This window comes from Mastomys coucha, unplaced genomic scaffold (genome assembly GCF_008632895.1).
Source record: "Mastomys coucha isolate ucsf_1 unplaced genomic scaffold, UCSF_Mcou_1 pScaffold3, whole genome shotgun sequence".
In the NCBI taxonomy this organism is placed as follows: Eukaryota; Metazoa; Chordata; class Mammalia; order Rodentia; family Muridae; genus Mastomys; species Mastomys coucha.
In genome coordinates, this window is record NW_022196909.1 from 45,934,088 (window position 1) to 45,944,512 (window position 10,425).

The 10,425-nt window shown below is 52.6% G+C and overlaps 1 protein-coding gene and 1 long non-coding RNA gene across 4 annotated transcripts in view; one reads left to right on the plus strand and one right to left on the minus strand.

Annotated features, from left to right (window-relative positions):
* Positions 1 to 5,032, minus strand: Pim1 (Pim-1 proto-oncogene, serine/threonine kinase). Its single transcript, XM_031348053.1, has 6 exons — positions 4,358 to 5,032; positions 4,106 to 4,212; positions 3,954 to 4,004; positions 3,484 to 3,850; positions 1,428 to 1,604; positions 1 to 773 (listed from the first exon to the last, which is right to left on the minus strand). Exons 1-6 carry the CDS (start codon positions 4,437 to 4,439, stop codon positions 616 to 618), a joined length of 942 nt encoding a protein of 313 aa, XP_031203913.1. The 5' UTR covers positions 4,440 to 5,032; the 3' UTR covers positions 1 to 615.
* A 178-nt stretch (positions 5,033 to 5,210) lies between these two features.
* LOC116075083 overlaps positions 5,211 to 10,425 on the plus strand; it is an 18,545-nt gene continuing 13,330 nt past the window's right edge. Inside the window, exons 1-2 of one of the 3 annotated variants that reach the window (XR_004112409.1) lie at positions 5,211 to 5,842; positions 7,301 to 7,613. This is a non-coding gene — a long non-coding RNA (uncharacterized LOC116075083). Of the gene's footprint in view, positions 5,843 to 7,300; positions 8,010 to 10,425 lie in introns of those variants that run through there. The other 2 variants (XR_004112408.1, XR_004112410.1) reach the window with 2 other exon arrangements.

The following is a 10,425-nucleotide window of genomic DNA, read 5'->3' on the forward strand; positions in this document are numbered from 1 at the left end:
CACTTGGGAATTTTACTAAAGGAGGCAGAAAAAGGGGGCAGGTGGCTCAGCAATTGGCCCTGTAGCCTTTCCCATGGCACCTTTCACAGGAAGCGGGGGGATGGGAAAGGAGAGGAGAGTAGGGAAGCGAACCCAGGCAGAACTTGAGAAGCAGCAGGTAAGAGGTTAAAAGTTCAAGTATTTCTCCCAGCACAGGCGGAGTCCCCACAGAAGGCACTCAGGAGTTGGAAGAGGTTGACAGGGACTTAAATATGGTGCTAGTTTTTATCCCACCCCCCCCCCAGAATATTTTTCCCTACCCTGGCCCATCTTAGTGACCCACATGTCTCCATGGTGATCAAAAGTTCCACGACAGGATTCTGACCCACTCCCACCCCCCACCCGGGATGGATTCTGCAGGGCCCAGCAACACTAGACACCAAGTCTATGAGTGGGGAGGCAAAGAGGAGCAGGCCCAGGACCAGTGAAGTCTCTTTTCCTTGTGGGAGGCGGCTCCAGGGATCTGGAATCTGGAATGAGTTGTCATTACTGTTCCTGCATCATCAAACAGGGTCCTGTTGGAGACCAGAAGACCAGTTCTCCCTCCCTGGAGGGTCTGACAAGCAGAAAAGGCTGCTATTTGCTGGGCGCCGGAGACAGGCTGTGCAGATGGATCTCGGCGGTGGCCTGGGGTAGGAGAACATCCTGCATCCACGGATGGTTCTGGATTTCTTCAAAGGAGGGCCGATCCGATGGTCTCAGGGCCAGGCACCATCTAATAAGATGCTGACATTCTGTAGAAGGCGGGGCAGACAGAGGTTAAAATAAGATGACTCAACTTGTTTTGAAGGTCTTCTCTTACCCAGACCCACAAGTCTGGGGATTTTAAAGAGGCATGTACTTTTTAAACCAAACACGACACGGCATACCGAAAGCCTTCGGCAGCCTGCTTTCAGTTAATAAAGTGCCTCCCCTCTTAAACCTGTGGTTTCAGACTTCAATAGCCCGGGCCTTTCCCACGACACCCACTCGCCAGAAATAGGAAGGATGACAAGGGTTTTGATGAGCCATCACTGAGCAAGATGAAGTGATTCAATTCACCTACCGACTTCCACTGACACTACCCGGAATGAGGTCACCGGGACCACACCACTCAGAGGGCTATACTGCCTTAAGGGGAGAAGGCTGAATTCAATAGACCTTCACATTTTTTTTTTTTAAACTTAGGCAGGTGGATTTCTGAGTGCGAAGTCAGCCTGGTCTACAGAGTGAGTTCCAGGACAGCCAGGGCTACACAGAGAAACCCTGTCTCTAAAAAACCCAAAAAGTGGGTAGGAATAGAATTCCCAAACACTCTCTTGTAATCCCCAAACCAACCTGAAAGGAGAGTGGGGATGGGGGAGGGCGGCGGCAGTGCAGGGGTAGGCAGTCCAAGGGAAGGAAGTTACCTGAAGAGACCCTTTGCCTGAAGAACACTTGGCCCTTGATGATCTCTTCATCATGCTCGAATGGAATATCTCCGCAGACCATGTCATAGAGCAGGATCCCCAGGGACCAGACAGCTGCCGACCTGCCGTGGTAGCGATGGTAGCGAATCCACTCTGGAGGACTGTACACTCGGGTCCCTGCCAGCAGAGGGAATAGAAAAGAAACTGGCGTTAGCAAAAATAAACAAAGCAACTACTAGTCTGAGCCGCTTCTTTAAAAAAGAAAAAAAAAAATTTTCCCTCCAGACAAAGTTTCTCTGTGTAGCTCTGGAAGTTTCTCTGTAGGCCAGGCTGGCCTTGAACTCAAGAGATCAGCCTACCTCTGCCTCCCAAGGGTTGGATTAAAAGCGTGAACCACCACCAACAACCGGCTTTTAAAATACGTTTGAATAAAGACACTGCCTGGCTTGGGTTTGGTGGCACATGCCCTTAATCCCAGCTCTCAGGAGGCAAATGGGAGGATTTGACTTTAAAACAATCATATACACCAGGCGATGGTGGCCCACACCTTTAATCTCAGCACTTGGGAGGCAGAGGCAGGTGGATTTCTGAGTTTTGAGGCCAGCCTGGTCTACAGAGTGAGTTCCAAGACAGCCAGGGCTATACAGAGAAAACTCGTCTCGAAAACACCAAAAAAAAAAAACCCCAAACAAAACGAAACAAAAAACCAATCATATACATTCTTTCCTCTCCATCTCTGCCTCTCTGGTCCAGACAGAAAATGAAGAAGTGATATGGTACCAAACCCTAAACCCAAATCCTTTACACAGCGGCCCAAAGACAAACAAAGCCAACCAAAAAGCTGAACTCCAGAGGCCCTAGTCACTCAATGGGACAGCCTTGAACTACAAGGACTCCGAGCCCACCCACCCCCCACACCGCCAGTTTAGTCTCATGGAGACCGGGACCAGCTAACGACCTTTATACACAATACTGAACTCAGGGTGCTTTGGGTAAGCTTTCCTCAGGGTTCTACGCGAGCCACCTACACTCTCCCCCTCCCTAGACAGGAAAGGTACAGTTGCAGGGCTGGTTTCAGACCACGTGATTCCTGTTTACAAACTTTGGGTAGTAAAAAAAAAAAAAAGTGCTAGCCTCGTGGTGCTCAACAGGGGGCAGCAAAGACTTGCACGGGGGTGGGGGGGGGAACACAGGGGAACTCGGCCAGCCATTAACTGCTAAATACAAAAAATGCAGTCCAGCCCAGCCCAGCATCCTCCAAAGAAATTCAAACCTCAAGCCAGAGTCACAAGTTTTGAAAGGCCGTAGTTTGTTAAGGTGAGCCACTCAGATCGGGACCCACCCTCGCGCTTTTGATCTACCATCCCTCCCCTCCTTTTCTGAAAGAACGCAGTCCAAGCTCCTCCCTACGATAGATAGGTTTTCATCCACCCCGGAGGAGACACCCAACTAATTTTCAAACCAGCAACAGATCTTATTTCACAACATTCAAGCCAGGCTTCGTCAACCCCACGACACCCCCAAGTGGAGGGAAACCGCGGCTCTTTACTCCTCTACCCTCCAAAACAAAACAAAACAAAACCCTGCAGTTCTAAGAACTACCTTAAAACTCCCCCTACGAAACCAACTAAGAAAACAAAACAAAACAAAAACCGGCACTAAGGTCTCCCGCCATCACCGGCTCCACCTCCTATTGGCGAGAAAAGTGGGTCATACTTTTAGAAATCTGGGCTACAGCCGGTTGCCCACGACCTCTTATTCACCGGGAAAGCATGGGATTTTACTAAACTCCTACTGAAAAGAAAAGAAAAAAAAAAAACAAGCAAACACCCCACAACACCACCATCAGCAACCACAACAAAAACCCAATCATGCCAGAAACGTTGCAAGTCCGTTCTACCAGCTCGAAATCCCCGGCTGTACTCTGCCGGGAAGCTCGCCTCTGCCCCACCCCTGCCAGCTCCGAGCCAGGCGGCCCAATGACCTTTACAAAGGGCCGCCAAAAGGCTTCCAGGCCGGCACCTTGGGCAGCTCCCTTCCCGGGGGCCCGGCTCACCATCAAAGTCGGTGTAGACCGTGTCCTTGAGCAGCGCCCCCGACCCGAAATCGATGAGTTTGAGTTCTCCGCGGTTGAGGTCGATCAAGATGTTCTCGTCCTTGATGTCGCGGTGGAGAACCCCGCAGTTGTGGCAATGCCGCACGGCCTCCAGCACCTGCCAGAAGAAGCTTCGAGCCAGCTCCTCCTGGAGGGCTCCCCGCTCCGTGATGAAGTCGAAGAGGTCTTGCACCGGTTCGGGTCTCTCCAGGATCAGCACGAAACTATCGGGCCTCTCGAACCAGTCCAGAAGTCGAATGACGCCCGAGAAGCCCGAGCTCACCTTCTTTAGCAGGACCACCTCCATGGGCACCCGGGTGCCATTGGGCTGCAAAGGGCGAGCGCGAGGGTGGTGAGCGCGCCGGTTCCGGCTCGCCCGTCGCCACCCACCCACCCACCCGAGCCAGGGGTCTGTCTCTGGCTCAACTCACCAGCTCTCCCCAATCGGAAATCCGGTCCTTCTCCACGTGCTTGATGGCCACCTGGAAGAAGAGGGACCCCCGAGTCTCAATCAGACCCTCCTGCTCAAAGCATCCCTTCCGCGCGCACACCTCTCCCCCCCGAGGCGGGGTAGCCCACTCACCGGCAAGTTGTCGGCGACGCGGATGCCCGAGTAGACCGAGCCGAAGCCACCGCTGCCCAACAGCGGGCCCACCTGGTACTGCGACTCCAGGGGCTCCTTCTCTTTGCCTGAGGAAAAAGAGAGAGAGCCACGGGACACTCAGCGCGCGCGTCCCACGCGGGGGTCGGTCCCTCCCGGCGCGCGTCCCACTCTCCCCCCACCCCCCAAAGACCCGCGCGCCCAGGGTGGGGTTGGAAGGGGGGAGACACTCACCCGGCGCCAGCTTGCTGGCGTGCAGGTCGTTGCAGGGCGCGGCGCGCAGGTGGGCCAGGGAGTTGATCTTGGACAGGAGCATCCCCACCTCCAGGGTGTCGGTGCGGCGCCGGTGCCGGGACGAGCAGCAGCGGCGGCGGAGCGAGCCGGGGCTGAGCCGACGGCCGGGACTCAGACTGCGGGTGGCGTTGCGGCTCGTGCGCAAGGCCGAGGGCGAGTCGGAGGACGACGGAGGGCGCTGGCGGCGGGCGGGCTCGCCGGCCGGGTTAGGCAGTGCGGGAGGCGGCGGGGCGAGAGGCGCCGCGGGACCCAGGGCTGCTGCTGCCTGGGACTGCTGCTGGAGCTGCTGCTGCTGCTGGAGCTGCTACTGCTACTGCCGATCCCGCCGCCGGCGCTTGCCGACTCCCCTCCTGCCTCCTCCTCCTCCGCCGCCACGGCCGCTGCTCGCAGACGCCCGGCTCGCCCCGCCGCCAGGAGTAAAAGGGGCGGAGCGCGCCGCTGGGGAGGGCGCGCGCGGCGGGCGGGGACGGGGCGGGGCCTCTCCGGGAGGCCGAGGTGGGGAGCCCGGGCTGGCGCGGCGGCGGAGGGCGGAGAAGGGGCGGGACGAGGGCCTCTCCCCTCCACTCCGCCCCCTCGTAGCCACACCCCTCTGCACTCACCCCGCCCCCGGGACGCTTCGTCGGCCAACCAGAAGAGAGTTGATTTGCATAAGACCCCGGAGGGGCCCCGCCTCACGCCTGGCGGTCAGAATGGTCGGCTAAACGCCGCCGCCGCCACGACGTGGCGGGAAGGAAAAGGCGCCAAAACGGAGGGGGAGGGGCGCAGGGGCGAGCGGGGAGGCGGGAGCTGGGTGGCGCGCGCGGCCCGGGGGGGAGGGAGGGAGGAAGGATGGGGAGGGGCGTATCGATTCAAACCCAAACAATAACAAAGCCATCAAAGGGCCGCCCCGAGGCCAGCTCTGCCGGGCTCTGGGTTTCCCGGAGATTTGAGTGCAGGAGTGTGTGGGGAGGGGGCGGTTCGAGGGTTGGAGCCGGAGCGTAGCTAGTGGTGAGAAATGATGGAAGGGCGTTGGTGTGGCCGGCGCGGAGGCCACGAGCAGGGACCGCGTGTGCGTGTGTGTGTGTGTGTGTGTGTGTGTGTGTGTGTGTATGCCGATCAGGGTGGTCCTCTGGTGTGACTCAGCCCGGAGACCTCCAAGGCTGCTGGGGCGGATTGACGATGCTCTGTGGGCTAGATCCTGGGGGTGGTGATTGGGATTTTTTTGAGGGGGGGACGAAGGCTGTGCAAGGCGTGAGTCACCGGCATTTTGCACACCGAAGCCTGCGAGGGGAAGGTGGGGGGACCTGGGCTGCGAGGAGCCGGTGACGAAGATCCTCCATTTAGAAAGGCAGAGAGGATCGGAAGGTCCCGGGAGGTTTTGATCTCCCTCGGAGAGGAACCGTGTCCGAGCGCCTGGGAGAGAGAAGAGGAAATCACGACCCAAATGTTAGCTTTCTGGTGCCGGAGGCTGCCTCCACAGCCCCTTCGGAGAGGGCGGGAGGGGCTGGAAAATTCCTGATCGCGGGCGAGGGTGAGAGGGTGTTTAATCAGAGGTTGGTGGGGTAGTCACCTCTCATCAGCTTGGTATTAGCAGTCAGGCGATATCAGCTATTATCGGGCCCCCACCCCAGCCTCGTCTCAAAGGAAAGTCCCCACACGCACGTGGAAATACCGCGGAAAGCTAGCCCCGGTCCGGCTTTCATCTTTTGTCTTTTTAAACTTCATGGAGAGAGTTGATAACGACGTGTGAAAAAAAAAATGGGTACACTCTCATTCGGTGTAATCCATAAACTGAGATACTAGTGGCCAGAGTCGTGGACAGCCAACGACACCCCATTTTCGTTATTTTTGTTGTTGTTGTTTTTTGTTTTTAGGTCCCAGGGATCTTTAAAGGTGGAATGAGCCTGTTGTGGATTTAGTCATTAACGCGTTTAAATGCTTGCTTTACAAGTTTTCCATGGTGCTTATAAAGATGCCCAGAGACTCCATAACTTTTATGGATGCCTCTTACAAAACATTACATATTCTCCTTTTGTTTGTGTTCTGTGGCCTAACTCATTCATTTCTGATGACGAAAGGAGAAAAAACCCAGGGGAACGAGAATTACTTCCTTTTTTGCAGATAGGAAAATAAGTCGTAACTGGGATGACACAGGGTCATATGACAGCCGAGGGGATGACCCAAATTCTGCTCCTTGGGGTTCAGAGCTTTCCCTTTAATCAGCCTTAAAACATCTATGGCATCGAATAGGGCATCAGAAAACAGGTATGCCTGGAGCGGTGCCCAGCATCCAACCACAGCGTTCTAGACCAGGCCAGCCTCGTCTACATAAAGAAGTGCTGTCTATAAGTATTTTTTTTAAACACCAGTGCAACTCCAGTCCCCTATCAGGCCCTCAGCTCTGTCCAAACAGGGCTATTTCCACTTGTTTTCAACCTCCCAGTACATTCCAGACTTTGCGCCTCTGAAAATTAAGTCCACCTGTCCAAAGTGCCCTGTCCTCACGGGGAATGTGTCTGATGTTGGGAAATAATCCAGGGTCTTACACGTGCACCCTGCCACTGAGCTTCATACACTCCAGTTCTCTCTCTTCTTCAAAGCCTTGCATTCTGAATGAGACACGTATATTTCCATGTTTTTGCTTGAACAAACCCCAAACCTTTTATTCACTGCCCCTCCGCCCATCTGATGGTCATGTGAGGTTCTTACAAAGAAAAAAAAAAATCTAGCCAGGCAGTGATGGCCCATGCCTTTAATCCCAGCACTTGGGAGGCAGAGATAGGTGGATTTCTGAGTTCGAGGCCAGCCTGGTCTACAGAGTGAGTTCCAGGACAGTTAGAGCTACACAGAGAAACCCTGTCTCGAAAAACAAACAAAAAACAGTTACCTTGCCTTTTTTCCTAGGCTGTAGACTGGGTGCAGAGAACATCACCTACCTCCTCGCTGGAAGAAGCAAAGTCTGACTGTGACCCAGCACAAAGCAAGCCTCGGACCCAGCACAAAGCTAACCCCAGCTATGACACGGCAACAGAGCCCATTGTGATGGCAATTATGACAGCGAGCGCCTTGAACAGAGATTGTTGGTCATCCTGTTATTGCGATCACATTTGTGTGAGGCAGGTGGGGATGGGCACACATCACAGGGAGCATGTGGAGGTCAGAGGACAGTTCTCAGGTGCTGATGTTGGAAGGCCCTTATACCTGGAAGGGTCCAAAGGTAAACTTGCCGGATAAAGGAACTGAGAGGTGCTGCCAAACAGAGTTTGATCTCCTGGGTCCTTAAATCCCCAAGATGTCCTTTGATTCTCTCTCTCTCTCTCTCTCTCTCTCTTTTTCTCTCTCATACTCTTTCTCAATAAACAAAGGGGGCTGAAGAAATGATGGCTCAGCTGTTAATAGTGCTTACTGCTCTTGCAGAGGACCTGAATTCAGTTCCCAGCACCCAAGTCTAAGTGACTCACAACCCCCTATAACTCCAGCTCCCATGGGATTGATCCTATGTCCTAATCAGATCCCTTCGGGCACCTGTCCTCTTGTGAACCTGTACACACACACCTACACATACATATAATTTAAAATAAAATGCTTTAAAAAATGTGGGAGTGGGAAAAACCCTAAAAGATAATGAATTGCTCCTGGCTGGGTGTAGTAACCCTAGCACTCTGGCATTGAGACTGACCAATGGTGGGCGCCAGGTTAGCCTGGTCTACACAATCAACCTGGGTGGGGGCACGGGTGGGACGGGATGAAAAAGACGCTAAGGAAGGGTCAGAAAAAGTATCCTAATGATTAAATAACAAATGCTTTGTGAAAGACAAAAGCTAAAATGCTGCAGGCAGGTCTGGATAAAGAGTAGTGTTTGAGCCCAGCAGTGGTGGCTCACGCCTTTAATCCCAGCACTTGGGAGGCAGAGGCAGGCAGATTTCTGAGTTCCGAGGCCAGCCTGGTCTACAGAGTGAGTTCCAGGACAGCCAGTGCTACACAGAGAAACCCTGTCTCGAAAAGCAAACAACAAAAAAAGAGTAGTGTTTGTTATCACTAAACTATACACTAATCAAAATGTCAAAGGTTGCCCTGCAATGCTTATCATCAGAGACGTATAGGAGGAAGTTTGAAGGGATAGCCAGATCATTTCTTTTTTCTTTCTGAGACAGGGTTTCTCTGTGTAGCCCTGACTGTCCTGGAACTCACTCTGTAGACCAGGCTTGAACTCAGAAAACCACCTGCTCTGCCTCCCAAGTGCTGGGATTAAAGGCGTGCTCCTCCACAGCCAGGTCCCCACACTGGTTACAAAGTCATTTTGTCTTGCAATGCTGTGGATCTGATCCAGGGCCTTGAATTAGGAAAGATTTGCATACTAACCACCAGAGCTCAACCTACTATCAACCTACTGGGCTTCTGGCTTGTTCTTGTTAAGGTTTTCCAGTAAAAGCACTTATTATCTGAATGGTTTATTTCTTTCCTACAAAGTAATTATCCTAGGCTAGGGCGGTGGTGGCCCTTACCTTTAATCCCAGCACTTGGGAGGCAGAGGCAGGCAGATCTCTCAGAGTTCAAGGCTAGCCTGCAAGTACTGAGTAAATTCCATGCCAGATAGGATGATCTAGTGAGAACATGCCTCAAAAATAAATAGCTAAAATTAACTGAAATAATCTTTCTGGGGCTTAGAGAGATGTCTCAGCTGTTAAAAAACATGGGCTGCTCTCACAGAGGGCTCATGCCCAGCTCCAAGCATCTACATTGTGACTCACGGCCTGTAATTACCCAAGACTTGGAAGGTGGGGGCAGAAGGATCGAAGGATCGGGATTTCAAGACCATATCAGGCTGAAGTAGGTGAGACTCTGTCTCAAAAAAGAAAAAAAAAAAGAAAACAACGCCGGGCAGTGATGGTGCATGCCCTTAATCCCAGAATTTGTGAGGCAGAGGCAAGGGGATTTCTGAGTTCAAGGCTAGCCTGGTTTACAGCGTGAGTTCCAGGACAGCCAGGGCTACACAGAGAAACCCTGTCTCAAAAAAACAAAAAACAAAAAAAAAAAAAAAAGAGAGAAAAAAAGAAAAAATGGATGGGGGTGGAGCTGGAGAGCTGGCTCAGTGCTTAAGGACACTTGTCTCTAGCAGAAGATCTGGGTTCAATTCTCAGCACCCACAATTAAGGCAGTTTACAACCTACCCGTAACTCTGCTTTCTGGAGACCCAGCACCCTCTTCTGGTCTCGGAGGACATCATGTGTTAAGTGAACTTACATATACGTTACTAGAAGGACACAGTCTTGGTAGCTCTCCGAGGAGACAGGCAGGCAGATATCTATGAATTCACCACCTGGGGAAAGGCCTGGTCCCCAGAGCAAGCAAATTAAAGAAGATGAAACCAAAAAATCTTTTAAGAAGAAAGCTGAGGATGGGAGCTCAGTTCCCATCCACTGGTCAGTTGTTAGAGCCCTCGCAGGTCGGTCAGAGGCCCTGGGTTTGATCCCAGGCCTTTCCTAACCCAGAAGTGGTGGGCGGGCAGGATGACCCGGCAGACAGAGGGACTTGGCAAGTAAGGCTAGACTTTAAGGCCAGCCTGATCTACAAAACCAGTTCCAGGGAAGCCTGGGTTGTTACATAGAGAAACTCTGTCTCAAAACATCAAACAAAACAAACAAACAAAAAAAGGTATTCTATGGTTACCTTTGGGCTGTGTGGCCAAGGCAAAGGTTAAAAGAAGGTTGGAGAGGGAGGGAGGCTAAGGGAGGCTCCGTGTGGATTTTTTTTTCTTTTTTTGGTTTTGTTTTTTGCTTTGCTTTGAGATAGGATCTCACTGTGTTGATCTACCTGGCCTTGAACTTCCACAAATTCACCTATCGCTGCCCTCTGAGTGCTAGGGTTAAAGGCATGTACTATCAAACTAAACCCACCTGTTTAAAAACAGATATTATTCTGTAGACCAAGCTGGCCTCGAACTTAGAAATCCACCTGCCTCTGCCTCCGAAGTGCTGGGATTAAAGGCTCACACTAGATCTTTTTTTTTTTTTTTTTTTTTTTTTTTT